We start from the raw sequence: 23,429 nt of genomic DNA on the forward strand, positions 1-23,429 counted from the left end.
CCCTGTGTGCCCTGTGTGCCCTGTGTGCCCTGTGTGCCCTGTGTGCCCTGTGTGCCCTGTGTGCCCTGTGTGCCCTGTGTGCCCTGTGTGCCCTGTGTGCCCTGTGTGCCCTGTGTGCCCTGTGTGCCCTGTGTGCCCTGTGTGCCCTGTGTGCCCTGTGTGCCCTGTGTGCCCTGTTTGCCCTGTGTGCCCTGTGTACCCAAAAACGGTTGGGCCACGCATAATTTCCCTCCTTTAGGAGTTTATTTCATAATTCCAGACGAGTATCCCAGTCCATTTTATACGGGATTTCCCCCCCGGGCTAATAAAATCATAATAAGTTATTCATAATTCATTTGTGAACGTAAAAAACGGGATTGTGTTCGGCCAGAGAGCTTCCATTGATTCCAACTGATGTTTGCTAGCATTCCTGTATACATGGTATACAGGGTACACTTGGGTATACATGAATATACTTGGGTATACATGAATGTATTAAAAACTGGATCATTGGATAATGCAGTTCAAGACTTTTTATTGCCTTAGCCATTATGGTATATCAGCCAATATACCATGATCTGCAAATATGGTAAGCGTACGCGTCAGCTTAAAATCAAAAGGGAGCTAAAAAATCCAGTTTCTTCTTACAAAATAATAATCTCTTGTGGGCGTTTTTAATAAAACAATTATTCCACTCGCGCTTGTTGGATATGAGATGACTATAGCCAACTCGGCGCTACGCGCCTCGTTGACCATCTATCATCTCATATCCAACAAGCGCTCGTGGAATAATTGTTAACTACAGGGTGTACACGGTACACAAGGTAGACAGAGTATCCTTGGATTTCACTCACGTGACCAATACCTTAGCAACGGTTACTATCCGCCATCTTGGTGTCCCTCGAGCGTAAACAAACCGTATCTAACGAAGAGTTCATGCGAGAAAGAAGGGATGGTTTTATGCATTATTGTTGGCTGTTCGAGCAAAAGTGGAAAGCATAGACTAAGGATTTTTTCGTATAATAATTTAATAATTTTATTATTTCTATAGCGCAAAATTCATTATATATATGATCTAATGCGCTATACCTAAGATCATCACAAATCAAGGGGAAGAACAGGAGATAATAGAAGTTGTTGTATTGTTCGAGGCTTGCGGCTGTTGTAGATCCTCGATTTTTTGGTCGAGCTTTTCTTTGAGCTTCTTAGCCGATGAGAAATCGATGTCTTTAGCCCTCGCATACGGCACTTCATTGAACTATGTCGGCAAAATCCATGAGCATTTTACCTGAGTGCAAGTAAGCTTGGGGTATCACGAAAACTCACACCCCGAGAACTCAGACTCCTCGAAAATTCAAGAGATAAACTCGACTCATGATCACTCCTGGTAATCCCTCGTGTATTTTGACCTTTTGGGTCTTCATCCAACTGAAGCAGCAAAAGCAAGGCCGCAAGTTGCACGTTTCGCAAAATCGTCCGATGGTTGAGTATTAAAACATTTTAGAGTGACACAAGACTTCATTTAGCTTAGATTTCCTCCATTTTCCCCGTTAATTTTGAACTTTTCATTCACAGTTAACGGGATCAAATGCGCTCGCTCCAACACCAAAGTATTAAAATGTGGCGTGATTTTGACGAGCCGAAAGGGACGTTTGTTTACCTTTTTGTACTTCGTCGCACAGATCCTTGTTGTCGCTCTGTTAAAATTCTTAAATATTTCGCGATAATAATGGATACAAACAGAGACTCGGCCCACCAGTCCCAAAACGAAGACAATTTTGCGACCCTTGGGCTAGAGTTCTTAAATGAGGCAGAAAGAGAAAAACAACGCGAAAGAAGACTCGGCATTAGCGCCGTCACGATTCGCTTCACTGAAGAATCACTCTTGATATTGTTGTCCGTCTTTCGCGTCGGATTTGTTGCATTATTCCACCGGTTATATTATAAAAAAATTGGTACACGCTTTATGCTATGCACTATCGAATTATGGAGCACTTCGGAAGCTTGGAGAACACTTCGAGGGACCTGAGTTTTCGGTATCTGAGTTTTCGTGACACCCAGCGACCTTGCCATGAATTCCAGTAGTTGCCTCTGACATAAATAAAACACTCGCGATATGTGAGCATGACTCAGCCAGTCCAGCTTTGCATCCCAAGCAATGGGCTGACAAAATAGTCCCATCGTTTTCGGAAATGACCCAAATGTTAACTAAAGGATCATTCATATGTTGTGAATGGCAAACTCGTGCTCTCACGGCATACTTGCCGGCGATTACTTTGCCTACAACTGAGGTTACAAATCCCGACACTAATTGATTAAACGCCTCTAGACTCTTGAACGCCTTGAACTGCTTCTTGGTGTAGAAGCTGGTCTCAAGAACGAGGTAACTCAGCAAGTCCGACGCTTCCACCGGAGGCAAGCATTTTGGACTGAACTTCTCGGCTGGTATGCTTGTAGGGTCAACCCCAATGACAGAGATCTTTTGCAAACATCTTTCCTTCCAACTCTCTAAGCTTTCGGCATACTCAGAGAGCACTGGGATACCTTAAGATGAATTCCAGATACTTTTATCGCTTTTTTCTTCCTGGATATTCATGTAGTTGGCGAAATAATACGGCGATAAGAGAGAGGGCTTCACTAGAGAAATCGACTAATTATTCATAACTTTGACACCCAAGGGACACCAACATGGCAGACACCAACTTCAGCAAAGCTTGTGACGTCACCTGAAACCCAACCATACGAGGTATACAAAGATATACATGATATACATGGGTAAAAAATGTATAATGGGTACACAGGGTACACAGGGTACACATGGGTACACAGGATACACAGGGTACACATGGGTACACATGGGTACACAGGATACACAGGGTACACATGGGAACACAGGGTACACAGGGTACACAGGGTACACAGGGTGCACAGGGTGCACAGGCTGCACAGGGTGCACAGGGTGCAGAGGGTGCAGAGGGTGCAGAGGGTGCACAGGGTGCAGAGGGTGCACAGGGTGCAGAGGGTGCAGAGGGTGCAGAGGGTGCAGAGGGTGCAGAGGGTGCAGAGGGTGCAGAGGGTGCGCAGGGTGCGCAGGGTGCGCAGGGTGCGCAGGGTGCGCAGGGTGCGCAGGGTGCGCAGGGTGCGCAGGGTGCGCAGGGTGCGCAGGGTGCGCAGGGTGCGCAGGGTGCGCAGGGTGCGCAGGGTGCGCAGGGTGCGCAGGGTGCGCAGGGTGCGCAGGGTGCGCAGGGTGCGCAGGGTGCGCAGGGTGCGCAGGGTGCGCAGGGTGCACAGGGTACACATGGGTACACAGGGTCCACAGGGTACACAGGGAGAATGGGTAACAGGGAGTCTATACGGAGACTGGGTAAGAGGGAGTCTATATGGAGACTGCCATGAATTACTTGCCCGGATTTCCCGCCACCAAAATGCATGATACCAAACAGGAGAGCTTCTCGAATTTCACAGGCATTTTTAGAATGGTTGTGGCAAACGAGTGGAGCGTTGGTACCTTATTTTGGAAATAAATTTTCACCAAGAAACGATTCAACTTGATCCATTAGTCACTTTGCCTGCACTTAGCTACTTCACGTGTCGTAGCCTCAAGGTGCTCGTTATAAAGCTGATTGTTATCCGATCTGTTCTTCACATTTGGATTTCAAATATGATAATGTTTGTGCGAACAGGCATACAGTGACTATCTTGGATTTATCCTTTCAAATGCTTTTAAAAAAACTTTAAAATGAGTTCAAATTTTTTAAAGGTTACTTATAGCTATAGTATACTTTTTGCATTGGATTTAGGCATAAAATTATCTCAGTGGAGAGCAGTAAGTCCAAGATGGCACAGTTTGATGGATTAAAAAATAATTATTAGGTAGTTATTATAGTTATGTATATATCCAAAGCGTTTATTTAAAGAAATATCTCCCAATTCTTGATAAAAGGCACTGGGAGCAATCATGGTCCATTGAAAAAATTTAATGTCTACCCCAAAGTCTGGGAGAAACATTACAGACTATAGATAGATATGTTAAGTAATACTTCTGCTAATTTTTCTGGGATAGCATTCATTACTTATTGGTATTTTGAATATTGATTAACATGTGGTAGCTCTATTCACTTGGTTCAAGGCCTTAGAGAAACTGATCACTATGCTTGAGACTTTGGACACTTGGATTGATGAAATCCCACCGACTGATCAGCCACAACGATTTGGAAACAAAGCCTTTAGAACATGGTGCGGTAGGCTAGATGAGGTAAGATACAATAAACTTGCACCGATTCTGTCAAAGAACCATCTAGGATCGAGAGAAGAGTTTTGACTTTCCCAGGGAAAGTTGGATCATGTTTACTGTAGGTAATCTCACCTGATATATCAGTCAATATATATGATCAAGAGTCGGTTGATACTTGACCGATATTTCTCAAACTCATTAATAATTCATCAAGGTACAAACCAATCACGATACGCCAATTTGGCCACATGTGTGCTTTTAGAAACCCAGATGAAACACTGGACAGAGGCTTTTCCACCATACTTTGATGAAATATCAAACCCTAGAGCTTGATAAAATGTCAAACCCCACTGATGCCAAAATCAGTCAGAATTTTTTCATTGTTCTGGGCTAATGATGTACGATTGAGAAGCAATTTCAAAAACTCGGGCTTCGTGTTTCATCGGGGTTTTCAAACACACGAAAACAATAAAAGCACTCAGCCTACGGCCTCATGCTTTCATCAGTTTTCTCGTGTTTGGAAACCCCGATGAAACACCCGCACTCGTTTTTGAAATATTACGTCAGTCGACATTCTGTTAACACTCAGTCAGCACTTGGTTCGCACTTGGTCGACACTGCCTCAGCACTCATTTGATAGTCCTTCCACGTTCAGTCAATAGTTGGTTGACACTCACTTGATAGTTGGCTGATACTCTGCCGAGACTCGGTCGATAGGTGTCAGCTGATAATCTTGGTTGATATATCAACTGTTTGTGGACAGAGTGTCAACTGGGTATCAACCGACTATCGACTGACATATTGGTCGAGTATCAACCAACTCTCAACCAATATATCGACCAGTATATTGGTCTAGAGTACCTACAGTAAACATGATACGAAAAGTTAAGACCCCACGTTACATTTCGGTTGCTGATGTATGCTTGGAGGATGGCAAAGGGGTTATGTGCAAAATGTAACGACGGCCAAAATTGATATGTGACACATCAATTTTACAGAAAGGCAAGCAAGATGTGTGAATTTCTGAACCAACATGAGATGTGATTTGCCTCCTGATATATACCTGACTAGTGAATTTTTCCTTTCATTTGATCAAAACCTCAAGATTTCCCTGAAACCTTGTGCACAAGATAAGAGATTTGAAGCCATCATTTTTATATACAAGCGACGGGTGAATTTTTCTAACTGTGGTGCATGAAAGGGGACCTAGGGCCCCTCCCCCCCTCTTGCCACCATCTGCTTGTGTATCATAAAATATTTAACAATTTACTAATCGGGTCACTGCATATCTGTTCCTGGAGATAGTTTATAAATTTTCATGTTGACTGAGATCCTGAGTACTTAGATGACTGATGCATTGATTGAGTGCCTGATTGATTGCATGATTGATTGCTTGTTAAAATGATTGATTGCATGATTGATTAATTGATATAATATTAACCAGCCGATTGGCTGATTGAATGATTGATGTTTGATCAATTAATAGATTAACTGATTTATTGATTGATTAGTTGATTGGCTGATTGGTTAATTGATAGATCAGTCAATCAATCGATTGATTGATTACTAGATTAATTGATTTATTGAATGAGTGAATGATTTTGAACAGAATGCTGATAGGATGATTCAAGGACTTCTTCCAGAGAAGTCTATAGGGGCCAGCATTGAGCTTACTGCTTATCTCAGAGGTTTGCTTCTGAAAATTTGGTTTGTCTGTCTTTGTTATTCTCTTTTTACCATCATTCTACACCAGCCTGTTAATTGAAGGAAGTTTTTTTCTCCAGATTTATCCATTCAAATTATGTATTCGTAAAGATTGTCTCAGTTGTGTAGAGGGCTTCAAGTTTACCAGTCTGTGACTGTGATGTGTTTTTTACACTCATTAACTCTTTGACCCCTCAGAGTGATCGGCATCTAATTTCTCCTTACAGTATAACCACTGGATCACATGTAAAGGTCATGAGAATAAAGTAAATGATCAATTAAAGAAGCTCTTGATTGTAAAGAAATACTCCTTTTTAAGAAAATGTACCAAGTGTGGAAAACAGCATGGAGAAAAAAAATGCATACTGATGTTAAGGGTTTGATAAGGCTAATTAATATGTATAAATTTATACTCTCTTACTATTAATCATGTGCAAAATTTCCCTCTGTTATTATTACAAAGGAAATAGATTTCACCTATGGCTTTAAATTGTATATAATTCAGATGAAAGAGCTAAAACGAGAGGTGAATCTTGCTGATATTCTGCATTGCTTCATAGATGGTTTTGGAAATAAAACAAGAATAGACTATGGAACAGGTGTGTGTATGTACTATAATTAGTTGGTGTGGGTTTGTCTGATGTAATCAAGGAATTTGGAAGCTTAACGATTGATATTGGTATCTTCCTACAGGTCATGAGGCTTGTTTTATTGCATTTCTATGCTGTCTGTTCAAACTCAGAGTGCTGGACCAAAATGACTGTGTTTCAATAGTGTTCAAGGTGTTTCAAAGGTAATTTGATACTTTTTCAAGTGATGAATGGACATACTGTACATGACTTGTACAGTATTTGGCAGGTGGGCAGATTCTTTAAAAATGATAGTCTGGTTAAAAGTTGTGGTTTTTCATTGTTGTAAATACATGTACACTATTAGTATTACCTCTAAGATTTGTCTTGTTGTAGTCACTTCTTATTTTGATTGTGAGGATTTGGTTGTGTACTGTTAGTATATTGGCAATAAGGTTGACTGGTCACTCATACCTTGTGAAGCTTTATGCTTAACTGTGATCGGCTGATACTCAGTAGCTGTGCTACATGTATGTACACTTTGATGATGTGTCAGTATCCATGGGTCAGGGACTTCTATTTCATTGTGTAGACAAGAAGGCAAGAGATAGAAAAAATTCAATATATTTTTAAAGGCTACTCTGCAAAGGAAAACGTTTGGAGGAAACATTGCTTAAATAAATGTAGCTCATTAGTAATCTTTTTCCACCTTCAAGGTATTTAAAACTGATGAGAAGGCTGCAGTCAACATACAGAATGGAGCCAGCAGGCAGCCAAGGTGTCAGGGGACTGGATGATTTCCAGTTTGTTCCATTTATTTGGGGAAGCTCTCAGTTTATTGGTTTGTATCATTGATACATGTATCTATTTTGAGTATCATTCTTTTGCTGTGCATGTTCAAATCATATTTCCCTTCAGATTTATGTATGATATATATATATCGCAAGTCATTAATGGAACTCTCAGGCCAACAAAGGTGCACCGCGCCAGGAGGATCAATAAAGATTCACAGTCCAAACCTCACAGCCAACACGAATGTAGAAAGTTTAAAAAATTGTGAGGATGGACAACTTCTGACGTAAAAAATATAAAAAATTTTAATAAAAAACGTTTCGGTCAGAGACCTTCTTCAGTTATTTACAACTTTTGAAGTAAAAAAAGAGCATTAAATAGGATCGAAGTGCTAATGATTACGTAATTACAGATAACGACTAATGAACTGGTACTAATAAACAAAAAATCTCAACAAAGAAAGCAATGGACAAAATACAAGAAACAAACCCTAAAAACTAAGAGATAAGAATACTAAATATGTTAATATGAGTGGCGTAATCAATTACAAAGAAGCTATCCGGCGAGCATTAAAAAAGGGAAGGCCCACTTTTTACTACAACTGTAAACCGTAAGAAAATCCCAAAACAAGGCCTTTGGAGCCCGAAAGGGCAAATTAGCAACAAAATCCCTGGAGGGGCCCTTAAATGATACTAATCATAATAAGATCCCTTGGCAGGGCCTCTTGAGTCCAATCCACACCTAAAGGGCCAACAAAATCCAAGAAAAGGGACTTTAAACGAGCAATTAGTAGCGCCTAATATAAGATAGAAAATTAATTATAGCAAATTCTATTTTTCGAATGAAATTCCTCTCTTTTATTCAAACCATGGGGTGCCAAAGAAAACAACCGAGCACTCCAATAAGCCTCTTTTGTGATTGCAAAGCCTATCGATCTCTGCAGAGCCACTAGGGGCTTGTACCTGATCAATGCATTGGAACGAAAAATCGTCCAGGGTGTGTGGGGTTTTGTTGAAGTGTATCGCTACACTATCGATCTCTGCAGAGCCACTAGGGGCCTGTACCTGATCAATGCATTGGAACGAAAAATCGTCCAGCGTGTGTGGGGTTTTGTTTTGAAGTGTAGCAATACACTTCAACGAAACTCTACACACCCTGGATGATTTTTTGTTCCAATGCATTGATCAGGTACATGCCCCTAGTGGCTCTGCAGAGATCGATAGGCTTTTAATCACAAAAGAGGCTTATTGGAGTGCTCAGTTGTTCACAAGGATGGACAACTTCAAGCGAAGGAAGACATACACTCAATAAAAAATCTAAAAAGTTTAATAAAAAACGTTTCAGTCCAAGACCTAAACCTATAACAGCTCTCTTGTAATTGGCTTATCATATTAGTAACCATGGTGATACCAATATCCTCACACGTGAAAGATAAAAATAGTATCTTCACTGCGCGCGATGAAGATATGATTTAGTTCTTATTAACTGAGTGGGAGGTCTTTATGGGAGAACCTTGACCGAGGTAGCCAGAACAGACCAAACACATTGAGGTCTGTACCAGTAACTGATGTCAAGATTCTCCCATACAGACTGACCTAGCTCGGTTAATATTCTTTGTACCTTTTTTTTCTAGACAGGTCTAGATGCCGGTCTAGATGGGAAAATCTAGACCACTTTCAATATTGATTTCAGCCAATCAAATTCATGAATTTGGTAGTTCCCAGTCCTTGTGAGACACAGCCATATAATAAATGCACTTATTACTTTTAAGTGGCAGGTGCATGTACAAATGATATGCAGTTCCCCTTTTTTTCAACCTCCTCCCAAAAGACCTTGGGAAATGAGACACACTGCGCAGCTGATATTTCTTACAAGAGTTCAATTTTTTTTCTTTTTCTCCTTTTTGGGAATCTTGCAGACCATCCCAGTTTAGAACCAAAGGACTTTGTTAAATCCTCCATTGTGGAAAGCCATCACCTTGATTACAAGTCATGTTCTTGGGCTGCATCAAGTTTATAAATGAGGTGAGAAGACTCTATAAATCATTTCTGTTTTCACTTTGATAGTCAGCCTTGTTTGTGTAGCAACCCACGACAAATTTGTTTCTGCATTTTCTCTGCATTCTTTTACTGTGAAGTTTAAATTTGAAAAAATGGGGTAATAGAACTATGTAGGGCCTGAAATGAAGCCAATGAAATCTGGCAAAATAAAGCAAACAGGTAAAAAATGCTAGTTTATTTTAACTAGATATTGAACCAAAGACAAGCTTGTACATGCATGTATTTCATGCTTTATCTTCTAAATCAATACAGCTGTTACAGTATTTCTTTTTCTTGTTTCTCGTTTTCTCTATACATTTCCCTCAGTCAATGATACCACCTAGGAACAGGCTAAATTGATCTGGCCAAATTTAGTTCAGCTTGCTTTTCTGCCTAACATGTAAAATCTAAGGTAGCTCCAAGAGCAGGTGTACCTTTCACTCAGGGAGTGGTGTAAAATTATACATTTATTTTACTTTTCATTTTTATATGTCTGTGTTTTATTATTAATGTAGTATTTAATCTACAAAATTTTCGGTCTGAAATATTCAGTGGTAAAGCACCATGAGCACATGGCAGTGTTGCAATAGAAATCCCTATTATTATTATTATTATTATTATTTTTTTTTTAATTATTAAATAATAATTTAATTCACTATAATCATTAAAAGTATTTACAAAAATTATGATGAAATGCTTAAAAATCGAAAACAAATGCGTCAAAGTGTCCAGTAAAAATTCCAGAAAAGCTCATGGATACACACTTCTTATAATAATCATAATGATGATCATAATTAAGGTATAAATATTACAAAACAAGTTTAAAAAGTCTCTAACTGAGTGAGAAGTTTTGAATCTCTTCGGTATTAACTTAATAATAATAGATTTTTCCTTAAAAATATCTCACAAAAAGCAGTTCTCTTAAAAAAAATTAAAGTTCAGTAAACTAAGCTACACACTAAAAATCGACTACTTATTATTATTATTATTATTATTTATTTTCTTATTTTTTTTTTGTTTCCTTTTGAAACAAACTAGATGAAAAGTGGACCTTTTGCAGAACACTCAAACGTTTTATGGGGTATCAGTTCTGTTAAAATATGCCACGTCCACACTATAGTAGATTTCCTTTTGTAGTTTCAAATATCGCTCACGCTTTATATGATTAATGAACTGAATGTAAAACGTCCAATTTGCCAATTTTAACGTTTTGACTTCTTTTTTTTTACAGGTTTATTTTGCAACTATTTTTCGTCTTGCGCTATCTCTATTTATCTACTTTGGTTTAAGATCGGGAGCCGAAAGGTCACGTTTTAAAGAAAAATTATGAATATGAATATTTTATGATAACAAATGATTAGCGGTCAACATCATGTTCTCGGTGAACCAGCCACAAGAGGATACAGAGAAGAATTGATAGTAACTCATTTCAAAAGCGAACCTCTCCGTGTGACCTTTGGATATCCTTGTACCCGCTTGATGTTGTTATTGTAAAGTATAATGTCATTGTTTTATGTGAATGTTAGGGACCTGCCTCACATACAGCTGCAAGACGTGACAAGATCACATCTGATTTCGTACGACACCGAACGTGATCTTCTACCCGTTATCTTGGCGCAGTGCAATTATTCTTTAGAAGTGGGTCGGGGAACATTGGTTCAGTACAACTGGGAAGCCCTTGAAAGACAGCTGATTGACAGGTTCATTAGGGGAAGACCACTTATTGATTTTAAGGTACGAAGTAGATTCAGATAAACGTATTTGTGTCTAACGTTTGTAAACTATTTCTTGCAATTTCTGTCCAAAGTTTTTACAAAAGTTATTTGTTCAATGATAAAGGAAATTAAGTTTTTGAGCATCATATCGTGTTTACTTCCTAGGATGAGAGGTTTGCATTCAGCAAAGACGCCCAGTTGGACTCCGTTTTCACTTCCGTGAAAAACAAGGTTCGGCCACAGGTAAAAGATTTTTGTTTCATATTTTCTCGATCTCTATTTAAAATGTGACCCACCATGCAGCTACTCCAGAGTTGTAATCGATCAGCGCGAGAAAATGGGAGTAAGAGAAGTCATTATGATATGATGATGGTGCTTATAATAGTCATGGTAATACCAATAATGATGATGATATCAGTAAGAGAGACGAAACTAATTAAAACATTCCATGGAGTCGGAATTGGAAATTGCTTGTTCGTGTTGTATACACAAGTGGCACATTTCTTTTTTTCTCGGTAACACCGTGGCGATTCCGTCAAGGAAGTAGCCAGGCAGGTATTCAGCTCTTATTTACAGGTTTGATATTGAATATGTATCATTTGTACAATCACCGAGTAACAGCCTCATGAGTGTACATGTAGTTAGGAAATTTTTATTTCTATATATATTTTTTTTAATCGTGAAATTAAGCATATATTGTCATGGATTCAAAAAACAATTGTTTGTCTTGTTAGGTTCCTTTGAGTTCAGCAGTAAGCAGTCAAATTCTAGGCGAGTTTCGCTCATCACTGACAGACGTATGTGACGTGCTGTCGTCTCTCGACATTGCAATCGGTTTCCTGTCCTCGACCGGTGGATCACCTGAAAAGCTGCTTAATGACTATCTACAACATGTACTACGCATGCCTCAACAAAATAGTCTTCGCAGTCTCAAGGTAGACATTTATTTTAACCGTGCGAATGCAAACGTACTGATGAGGGTTAGCTGTTTATGCACAGACCTTTGAGACCCTACGGTAATGTTTCAGATCTCGATTTTTATCCTTACAAAAAGTAAAATAAAAAGAAATATAAAACTTTAAAACAAGAAAATGGAGTGAGTGGACAGTTTGGAAATATACGGAAAATAGTGTGCCAATGTCTCATTTTGTGTCTGGAATAGAATATTGTCTTCCAACTTGAAGAGATCCTAGATATCGTAAATGTGTACGGAATCTGAAATAGACGAGTGCCTATGGCTATTTCTAACGGGTTTTACAGTCTGTTTAATTTTGAAGACAACCTCTAGCTCTATCAAAGGCAGGGCGATCACCTTTTCATGTTAACACATAACGCTGTAATTAATTGTACCCTAAGAACAGCTTGTTTTTGTGCTCTATTTCTGTTTAGGCGCAGCAGTGTTGTCAGTTGCGACACGTTCTCTCCCTTTGGCGACTGTTGAACTTGGAGAGAGCAAAGATTTTAATGAGGCGGGGGGAGGTAAGGAACTTTATCCTTGGTAATATCACATCAATATCATATTAATCATATAATCATATTTTACTTAATAAAGACGAAATTCGCCCTCCGCACTTTAGAACTAATGAATATTATGCTCACGAAATAGAGTAGTTGAGGCTATTTGTTTCCTACAGAGAATAAAGCATAAAAAATAGCCAAATATGTGGATAAACAAAACGTGCATGAGCGTACAACTTCAAGATTTCAAAGGCCAGGAGTCTGTTATATAACAAAGACTAGGCGTGGGACTAAAGCTGGGGTTGGTCTCCAATCTCGTTCCTCAGTAGAATTCATTTTGATACATTACTCAAGGAAGCGTTGCCCAGAGTGTTTTTCTCTCTCTTTCTCTTTCTGCCCGACGGCTATTGTGTTAACTAGTGCGACAATTAGAGATACATTTTCGGTTTATCACTCATGGAGAATAGCATAGAACTCCTGGTTACTTAATTTCTGAACCGTCTTCGTGCTTTACGCAGGATCCGTTCGAACAGATTTCAGACACTTACAAGCAGGTCATGCCACAGAGACAGATGATGAAGTTTAGCAATAGCATGAGGAAAATTGACTCGGATCGATTCGTGCCCGAGGTATTAGAATTAATCTTACTTAACCTCAGAGGAGAAGCGGTACCAGGTGAAGAAGACATGAGGTAAGATTTCTAGATCTCTGATTACAAGAATTGTTTTCTTAAATTCAATTTTTTTAGCCTTTCAACTAGTCGCGACATGCCTCCAACCTCCCTCCTTCTTTCGCTGTGTTGGTATTATCGCGCACCTTCACTAACTTAGCGCCTGGAATACAAAATGTATATTACCTCATAGCAGATGTTTTGGTTAGGCTGCCCTCAGATTTTTCTTCTCTGTGGACTGATATTAAATTCAAAATCGAGGGGGGTTGGAAAGTGATATGAGTAAAGTTTATACTTCTCATTTTTTCAATTGACGTATAACCAAAAAATGACGTGCAGTTTCGATGGGTCTTCGACGGGAATACGCTAGGATGGTCGCGAATTCAAGTGAATCTTGTCGGCTCTCATATACAACTCGCTACTAATCAACAATTTGTGTACTAAGTTTTTGTACCTCCTACTTTTAAACACTTTCCGAAATATAGAATTTTTGAGAATACTGCAATTTAGTCTCGAAAGTCGGTCGGTGTTGTTTTTTGTTCACCGGGTGTTTTTGTCATCTGTTAGAAAGCAGATTAATTCGATGTCGAGGTTAATTTGTGTAAACGACTGTAGATTGTATTTTCTTTTCTTTTTATTATTTCCGCGCTAGAATAACTAACTCGGGATGTTGGGGGAATTGAAAAGCGTGTGAAGGTCTTTTCTTGTTCTTCCAATATCCCGACTGGGTCATAAAGTGGGAAGGATTGAACTGTGGTCCATAGCTTAAATGAGGATGTTTATTTGTGATACATCTCAGCCGTAATCCCTTCCTTTAGCTTGCGAGACTTCATCGAATGGCATCTTGACAACAAGGGACATGAACCAGTTACCGGACTGGAAGAACTACCACCTGACGTGAAGCTGAAGCACGTGATCCACGCATGGCGAACTTCTGTTGAACTGTGGGACAGCTACCTGGACAAGAGGGATGCTGCTTTGGCGTAAAACTGCTGCTATTTGTTTTGTTTCACTTTTTTTTTCCTTTTTGTACTATTTACAACGGCCCAAGACTTTACGTCAGATTTTTCTCCTAATCTGAACTTTCCTCCAGTAGTATTTGAAGTTCCCTGTTTGGTTGTAGCATTAAGAGAACGATGAACGAAAACTTAGCGATAAAGACTGAAATAGCGTAAAGTATCTGAACAAGGGGATAGGTCATTTTATGAAACGATTATCATGTTATCTGTTTTCAATTGCTTCGATTACGTTTAGGCATTTACAATAATTTTGGCTTTAGACTTCTAAGATTTAAGTTTTCACTAGTACAAGTTGGCTCGCCTTAATTGACTCTTCAGCAACTCAATCTAATGAGGACTGTACGTCAATTTGAATTATTACTAGATTAGCAAAATATGAAGGTATTCTTTAAACTGCTATAGTTTAAGATTAGCTCAGAAACGCCAGTCCCCACTATACGCGAATAATGCCAAAAAAATATTAGTAGAACGTAAAATGCTCATGTTAGTAATGTTATAAATGTAAGTAATAAAGTTTTTGCTTGAAATTTGTCGCTTGTGGGCAAGTCATCCCTTCAACTGCTTTACATCGCAATTTTCTCGCAAGCTTAAGGTTGCCAACAAACCAGACATGAACTTTCAAAGTATGGCAAGACATAATATAGGGCCATATCAGAGGCCTCGCTAATATTCACCAGAAAACCGAAGTTAAAATTTGATATTTGATTCGACATTTCAAGTCTTCTCGCTTTGTTAATAATTTGTTTCTTTCCGACACCCGCCGCATGACCAAATCCAGACTGAAAGCAAGTTAAGATCATGTCGAGCGTCCTGAAAGCGTTCGTTAGCTTTCATCGTAAAAGTGGAAGCAAATTCTTTTGAGCGTTCCAAGGAACGAGTTTTTGTGAGAAAATAAAAAGAAAACACATTGTTCTAATTGGTGGTTTTCACAAACTTGTTATTGACTTCCTCGTCATCAACGGCTTGGTTGTAGAATCTAAACTTGGTTTGTTTGAGCTCAAGCTGTACTGGCTGGTATAATCACTAAAGTGAAACTAGAAATTGCACTCCAACAACCCAACAATACTTCGGTTTGGAGCTATCACTACTACGGTTCGAGGACGGAGGAAGCGATTGAGTTTCGGTGAGGACAATAGAACGATGAACACTTGACTTGTCATTCTGCCTGATCTTGGTCGCTCTTCGTAAAGAATCTTCTAATCATCCACTATTAAATTTATGCATCGTTGTCTGGCAGCAACTGTTCTCTGTGTTGGTCTCGTACCGTGAATGTCGCCACAATTAAAGTCAATCATTTCTAGTGGGACATCGAGGACGTTGAAGACATTTGACTATGAACTTAATCTTCTTTATACCCGAAAACGAAATTTTGAACAATGTTAAGGTTTTCTAAATTTTATTTATTTAATTCATTTTTTTACAATTAATTATTATAACATAGCTAGCAGAACCGCGCAATCAAATTCGGTATACGTACGCGTGCTCAAAATCCCGATAGTGCACGCTGATAGCGTCAGCAAATCGCTTCGCCAGAATTTTTGTTTTCGCGCGAGTGGCCATTGCTGGCGCGGGGAAAAATAATATATTTCGCGAAAATAATGGGTACAAACAGAGACTCGGCCCACCAGTCCCAAAACGAAGACAATTTTCCGACCTTTTGAATTTTGTATTTAAACTGCAATAAAATAAAACTCGAGCTTTCAACAGAAAATTTGAAATAAAACCAATTCCTATTTTGCTTAATATTTCGCTTACCACTTACATTGACTTCTGATATCGTTGTCCGTTTTTCGCGTGGGATTTGATGTACAATTCCACCGGCTATGTTATAAAACAATTGGTTCATGCTTGTAGCTGTGCACTATGGAGTTATGGAGGACGTGGGAAGTTTGGAGAGTACTCAAGAAGCTAGAGTTTCCCTCGGCTATTGCCTCGGGCAACTCTTACCCTTCTTTCGTGCTCTCCAAACTTCCCACGTGCTCCTTAACTCGATAATGCACGCTAAAGTATGAACCAATTGTTAAATGGTTCCGTTGGGTCCGGATGTTCCGCGGTTTGTTGATCCTCAGTTTAGTAACACCACTCGTTTCACAATCAGATCGTAATCAATGGCAGGGACTCACAATGTTGGGTTTGTGCCTGAATTGCCCATTCTGCACCACAGTACGAGAAAGAACTCAAAACACTCTACACTTTAACAAGACTGTGCATGTTACTCAAAGGAAAAAGTAATTTCCCAGCACTGAACCCGGTGACTGATTCAAACGAACTTAATTCAGTCGCCCACCTCATTACCCTTTCATAACATATTTTCTGAGTTGAGTGGTTCGCCGAACACTTTGATCTGAGATTCGCTAGGACTTGAATGTCACTCCTTCCATCACTTCCTGTTAACTCTTAAGTGAATCTGCCGACCAAAGCATTAGGATTTCGCAGTTGCTTATGTGCCAAAGTCAATTCTTCAGACGATTGAAAGTATGTGTGTGTGTGTTTTTTTGTTTGTTTGTTTTGTTTTGTTTTGTTTTGTTTTTACTTTATACTCTCACTGGTCAACTAGTTCAAGTTTCTTCGTCTGTTCAACCCAAATTCTCCTTTTTTCCATTCCTATCTCACGTTTCGCCTCGCACTCGCTCAGTATGCATTGTAACGCGATGATCTAATGTTAACTTGCATATGATTGAACGAACCTCTATCAGTTTCTTACCTCGGAAAAAATATACTTCAGAACGCATTTTATACCGGATTGTAAGTGTTTTTGACTGATGCAAATTAAAGATTAGAGGCAGTGACTTACACGAGGTTTCTTTTCTCTCAAAATGCACAGGATTACTTTCGTCTGCAAAAGTGTTACTGATCGAGCCAGTCGTCAATGTACACCTAAGATCATTGAAGTTAATCGATCAGCCAAATAACTTCAACAGTTTCCGCAGAAAACTATATTTTCTGAGTTGAGTGGCTACCACTTTCATCGACAGAAGCATTTGGTCCTACAATCAAGAAAACATTGTCAAAACCCTTTCATATCAAATGCCCTCTGTAAGGTCCCCAGCCAAAACAGACCTGCAGTTTTTTATAAGGAGTTTATAATACATCAATACCTTGAGGTTATTTGTTGAAAAGTTTCCTCAATGTTTGTTGAAAAGTTTCCTCAATACGTTTGATTAGATAGAGAATTTTTTGTAAATTAATTCAGATGAGCCTAAAACTAGTATATCTCCCGATAAATAGACAGACACAAATGGGCTTCGAGTGGGCATCCAAGTATTGCAAGTTCGCGTTTCTTTTAAAGACAGACGATGACGTGTTTGTGAATGTTCCAAGAGATATCTCCTCCTTGAGAGACCCCATTACACCGAAAGAAAATCTTTACGCGGGCCGTCATTATAGGAGCCCTTGGGTTCTGAGACAGGGTAAATGGAAGATAACCCGTGAAGAATATAATGTTACGTTCTATCCAGACTACTGTTCTGGAATTGGATTCATTTTATCTGGTGATGTTGTCCTTTCATTAGTGAAGTTTTTTCAAAAAAAAATCACACCTTGGATATGCACATTCTTATCCAACTTTCATATTAAATTTTCTCGTTGCTATAAGTAATAATGTCTTACGTGTTACACTCTGACCTGCTGTAACTTTAACTTCCCAAACATGTTTCTCAAAACATTCATAATGTTAATCTCATTTTAGTTTTATTGGATTGTAACTCGAAATTTTCAAAGATTTAGAAAGCGTTACCTACATGAAAAAATAAACAACTCGGGAAATGTTTTTTAGAATAGAGTCCGATGTGCGTGGTTCAGTTTAGTCTATTTTATTATATAGATACTTATGAAATGCCAAGATTTTTCCTTTTACTAAAAAATCATATCTTTATCGCGTGCAGTGAAGATACTATTTTAATCTTTCAAGTGTGAGGATATTAGTATCGCCATGGTTGCTAACATGACTTTCTCTTCTTCGTTAGCATTTTAACTTTTTGGAACAGAAAATACAAGTATTATTGTCTTATTTCTCCTTTATAACCTTATATCGGAGTTTCATAACACTTTTGTGACAGGCATTTTGCGATAGGTGACCACTTTGATTGCACCATTTTGCTGTTTCAAAGATGAATAAAAAAATTGGGGTTTTATGTGGAAATTTCATCAGTATCTATAATATAAACAGAACACTACATGGCCGCCTGAGGATATGAGTTTTATCTTCTCGTGCTAAAAGTATCTCTCACGAGTGAGCGAAGCGAACAAGTGAGAGATACTTACAGCACGAGGAGATAAAATTGATATTCCCGCACGGCCATGTAATATCCTCTATATCTTAATGTTACTTCAATTTTAAAATTCACAAGTTTAAGAGTCATACTACGGTCATTTTAATGAGGGCAGGATGTGCAGATCGTTGCCAGAGAGAGTTCTGAACTGGTGAACCATGTGAACACGGGAAGGTAAAATCTAGTATATGAATCAAAAACCAAAGACACGAGGATAGAAATGATCATTTTCTCCTCTCAACATATTCTCATATAGGTCCGCTTTTATATTGACTAGCTGTTAGTTCTAACCATCCATGCTACGGCAATTTCAACTCCGTTGTCTCTGACAATGTAGACAATTTGAATAAAATATCAAGTGGACGGCTTCTTTCCCTCTTACAGTCGTATTATTGGAGGATCAAAACCATTCATCTAGTTGCAAACATCATTTTTATTTTACAAGAAGGGGTGGTGTGGGGGGAGGAGGGTTTGGACCGTTGATCGCTTTGGCCCTGGCTTGACATACTTAACAAACAACCACCTCACGCTCCGTTAAATGCGCCTTCGTTTGCTTCTAAAACAAGCACAGCCTCTATAGGTATCTTAATTCTTAAGCACTTTGCATTAGCACACTTTGAAATTACCACGAACGTTTCGCTTATCGTTGGTGTGTAACCCTGGTAACCTTGTCACTCGAAAATCATTTGCTTTTTTCGTTTTTCAGCGAAATTGCCGCAGGAATATTTTTCACCGTTTGTTGCCTTTGCGCTTTCACAGGCCATGATTATGGGGACTTCAAAAGATATTTTTCGCTTATTCTTAACTACTTTGGCAATGGGTACGGCCCTATACAGCATTCAATTCCTTCTTCACTTTCATCCAGCTCTCCTCTCCTGGCCCCGGCCTCTATCTTCTGAATCGACATCAAAAAGGGATCATAAATTGAAGGAGTCAATTCAATGGATCACGTCAGCACCTCCATTTACATCCGCTAATCTCACAAATGGTGAAACTCCAATAATCAAACACAAGACAACGCTGGCTACAAACAGAGCTTGTTCCAAATATTACTATCTTATCATACTTGTTTCAACAGCTCCCGGACACTGGCAACGAAGAAATCTTATTCGCAAGACTTGGGCCTTCGAAAGAGACTCTTTCTCGCGATGGACGACAGTTTTTCTTGTCGCTCAGAGCAGAATACAAGCTGAGTCCATTGCATTGTTAAAGGAAGATAAAGTGTATGGAGACCTTGTGCGAGCAAACTACTATGATCATTACTGGAATCAGACCTTCAAGATACAAATGGGCTTCGAGTGGGCATCCAAGTATTGCAATTTTGCGTTTCTCTTAAAGGCAGACGATGATGTATTCGTGAATGTTCCTAGAGTTATCTCCTTCTTGAGAGACCCCACTACACCGAAAGAAAATCTTTACGCAGGCCGTCAATATAGGAGCCCTCCGGTTTTGAGACGGGGTAAATGGAAGGTAACCCGTGAAGAATATAATAGTAGTTTCTATCCAGACTTCTGTCCTGGATTTGGATTTATTTTATCTGGTGACGTTGTCGTTTCATTTGTCGAAGCTTTTTCATTAGTGCCTCACTTCAGATTGGACGATGTATACGTGGGTATGCTAGCGAATCACATTGGGATAAAAATTACTAGCAACGAGGGCTTTGAATTCAGTAAAAAGCCACCTCGATGTAGACCAAACAACGGCACATTGGTAATGCATGGAATACTAGGAGATTGCCTCGTCAAGATGTTTAATCTAACCAGCGATGTGCGATATGTGTAAAATGTATAAAAAACAAACAACTCGAAGAAATGTGTTATTAGAGCAGAGTGCGATTTGTATTTTACAGTTGAACCTATCATCTAGGTCTTACTTTAATGTTAAAATTTACAAGTTTAAGAGTCAGACTACAGTGATATTCTTGAATGAGGGCGGATTGTGCACCGAGCTTGTTGCTAGAGAGTTCTAAGCTGGGGTCAGTTGTTCTAAGGCCGATTAGCGCAAACCCAGGGTTAAATTTTAATCCAGGTTTCTATATTTCTCTGTTCAAAAGCAGTTTTGGGATAATTTTCCCAATTCTTTTTAGAGCATTCAATCATCAAATTTTAGACAAATGAAATTAAACTGAATTGACTTTTAAAACTTTTAGATGTAACCCTTAGATCTAACACTAACCCTGGGTTATCTTAACCCACCTTTGAACAACCCGGCCCTGGTCAACAATGTGAGTAGTACTGAGTAATTAAGTATTATCATATAAGGGGAAAAATTACTGAATTCTGATTGGTCAAGACAGAGGGAATTTTTTCTTAATTTTTGTAATTGCTCCGGGAAAAATTACTTGAAAATGATTGGATGAAAATCGCTTAGCAACGGCTGCTTAGGTAAAGAAATTTCTGTTTGTTATTGTAACAATGGCGTCCCGTTTTGCGCGAGATTAGTAAGAAAACATTTTGCCTCCTATATTATAAACAAGTAATCACATGGTTCCTCGTAGAATTAAGGATTAATATCACTTGTGTTTTCGGAAGTTGCAGAAATTGCCCTCGTCGCTGCGCCACTGGGGCAATTTCAGCAACTTCCGAAAACACGCGAAATATTAATCCTTAATTTTACTCGGCCCCATGCGATTACCTATACAAATCAAAGACATTATGTAGAAGCTGAAGACACGAGTATATGGGGTATAAATCACGCTTTTCTTTGAACATATTCCCTCGGGTCCGATTCGTTATTGACTGGCTGTTTAGGAGACCATCCACGCTTCGGAAATTTCAGTTCTGCTCTCTTTGTCAAAGTAGACAATCCGAGTTGATTTTGAAGTAGATGGCTTCTTTCCCTCTTAAATTTTTATCATATAGATACTGATGAAATACCAGGATTTTTCCTTTTACTAAAAAATCATATCTTCTTCGCGTGCAGTGAAGATACTATTTTTATCTTTCAAGTGTGAGAATATTGGTGTCGCCATGGTTATTAACATTTTTTCTCTTCTTTATTAGAATTTTGACTTATTGGAACAGAAAATATAAGCATTATTGTCTTTAGTTCTCCTTTATAACTTTATATCCGAGTTTCATAACATTTTTGTGACAGGCATTTTGCGATTGGTGACCACTTTAATTGCACTATTTTGCTGTTTCGAAAATGAATAAAAAACGATTGTTTTTTACGTGGAAATTTTATCAGTATTCCATACAAGTCCGCTTTTGTATTGACTGGCTGTTTGTTGTAATCATTCCTGCTGCGGCAGTTTCAACTTTGTTGTCTCTGTCAATGTAAACAATTTGATTTAATTTTCAAGTGGATGGCTTCTTTCCCCCATTAAAGCCTTCGCGTGTTTTTCTCAACATACTTAACAACCACCTCACGCTCTGTTGTAAGTATCTTTTTGCATCAACACGCTTTTAAATTACCACGAATGTTTTGCTCATCGTTGGTGAGTAACACTGGTAACCTTAGCACTCGAAAATCATTTCCTTTTTTTCATTTTTCAGTGAAATAGCTGCAAGGAACTTTTTCGCTGTCTGTTACCCATGCGCTTTCACGGGCCATGATTATGGGGACTTCAAAATGGATTTTTTTGTTTCTTCTTCATTATTTTGGCAATCGCCACGGTCCTATGCAGCATCCAATTCCTTCTTTCCTTTTATCCAGCTCTCCTCTCCCCGGCCTCTATCTTTTGAAACTACATCAAAATGGGATCATGAATTGGACGAGTCAATTCAATGGATCACGTCAGCACCTCCATTTACATCCGCAATCTCAAAAAAGGTGAAACTCCAATAATCAACTGAAACGCGAGACAACACTGATTACGAACAGAGCTTGTTCCAAATATTACTATCTTATCGTACTCGTTTCAACAGCTCTCGGACACTGTAAATGAAGAGATCTTATTCGCAAGACTTGGGCCTTCGATAGAGACTGTTTGTCACGATGGACGACAGTTTTTCTTGTCGCTCAAAGCAGAGGTCGAAATAATCGCTTTCTCTTTTATTGGACATGATTGAAGTTAGACATTTTACATAACGTTCACAAAAAGAAAAATTTTAAAATCTCAAGCTTCCGACTTATTTAGGAAAACGTATTTTTAAATAAAAGTTAATAAATCAGGAGGGTGTCATAATCTCGTAAAGGGGCAAACCCCCTGGGGAGTATTCGCGGCTCTTTCATGGTATTTGCATATTTTGTTTACAGCGCGCACTTAACAAAATTCACACGTGAAAGTTCTCTGCTTTGTGGAAGGTGTTTTCTTATGGATAAAAAAACAGAAATCGAAGGCTAAACTTCAGAATAGAGAGGAGTTCCTGGGCAAAGAAAAAGAAAAATCACGCCCAAAGAAGAAAAAAAGGCGCCATCTTGTCAGGAGAAAAAAAACCAGTGCTGGCACTCCTCCCCACGTTGGCGTCTAAATTAAGAACAAAGAAGTCGCCATCAAATTTACCTTTGTCGCACATAAGATTAAAAACGAAGTTTCCTTTTAATAAGCAAGTACCGGCCTTGATACAATATATTGGCAGTCGCCTTGAATCGTATGAAATCATAAATAAACCTATAAACCTAGCCGAGGAACTCATTTCAGCGATAAGGGTATTACATAATCTGTCTGTCGATTCGCTGTTTTCCTTTTCAGCAGTTTCTCCAGCTTTCCCTTTTTTGCCGCGGGTGTTTTCTTTGCCAATTTTTTTCCATTACTCAACTTTCAACAGAGCGAGATATAAAAAAAAAAAAAAAACGTGACGCCAGGAGCTCCCGTCTTCCCATTGTTTCGCGGTTTCAGGAGGCGAGATTAGGGACTTTAAGCAGTCAGGACGGCAACGCCACGGAAGACGTCGATCAAAAAAATGAGTTTCTACTTTTAGTTAGAATTTCGAAAACGGCTGGATGTGCGTACCGTCTCATAGGGCGCCAGACCTCAAACTCAGCATAACGCATAAAAGTAGCGTTGAGTTCCAAATGTAAATTGAAATAACTTG

The 23,429-nt window shown here is 38.9% G+C and overlaps 2 protein-coding genes and 1 pseudogene across 5 annotated transcripts in view; all 3 read left to right on the plus strand.

Moving 5' to 3' along the window:
* The window catches only part of LOC111344926 (serine/threonine-protein phosphatase 2A activator-like), a 12,158-nt pseudogene extending 1,616 nt beyond the window's left edge, over positions 1–10,542 (plus strand). Inside the window, exons 3-9 of the transcript XR_016000152.1 lie at positions 4,109–4,234; positions 5,823–5,901; positions 6,478–6,516; positions 6,611–6,710; positions 7,203–7,327; positions 9,197–9,302; positions 10,356–10,542. The product of XR_016000152.1 is annotated as a serine/threonine-protein phosphatase 2A activator-like (transcript). The remainder of the gene's footprint in view (positions 1–4,108; positions 4,235–5,822; positions 5,902–6,477; positions 6,517–6,610; positions 6,711–7,202; positions 7,328–9,196; positions 9,303–10,355) is intronic.
* LOC111324507 (E3 ubiquitin-protein ligase rnf213-alpha) overlaps positions 1–23,429 on the plus strand; it is a 166,675-nt gene that overhangs the window by 120,003 nt on the left and 23,243 nt on the right. Inside the window, exons 79-84 of one of the 3 annotated variants that reach the window (XM_088757407.1) lie at positions 10,844–11,051; positions 11,198–11,275; positions 11,767–11,967; positions 12,422–12,511; positions 13,009–13,181; positions 13,979–14,712. The exons of 1 other annotated variant lie outside the window; for it this stretch is intronic. In XM_088757407.1, the coding sequence (XP_088613533.1) occupies positions 10,844–11,051; positions 11,198–11,275; positions 11,767–11,967; positions 12,422–12,511; positions 13,009–13,181; positions 13,979–14,147 (919 nt within the window). In that variant the 3' untranslated portion in view covers positions 14,148–14,712. Of the gene's footprint in view, positions 1–10,843; positions 11,052–11,197; positions 11,276–11,766; positions 11,968–12,421; positions 12,512–13,008; positions 13,182–13,978; positions 14,713–23,429 lie in introns of those variants that run through there. One more of the 3 variants, XM_088757409.1, reaches the window with a different exon arrangement.
* Positions 19,243–21,497, plus strand: LOC148733413 (beta-1,3-galactosyltransferase 5-like). Its single transcript, XM_088757415.1, has one exon. It carries the CDS (start codon positions 19,267–19,269, stop codon positions 20,230–20,232), a length of 966 nt encoding a protein of 321 aa, XP_088613541.1. The 5' UTR covers positions 19,243–19,266; the 3' UTR covers positions 20,233–21,497.

The sequence above is a fragment of the Stylophora pistillata genome, chromosome 4 (assembly GCF_964205215.1).
Source record: "Stylophora pistillata chromosome 4, jaStyPist1.2, whole genome shotgun sequence".
Classification (NCBI taxonomy): domain Eukaryota; kingdom Metazoa; phylum Cnidaria; class Anthozoa; order Scleractinia; family Pocilloporidae; genus Stylophora; species Stylophora pistillata.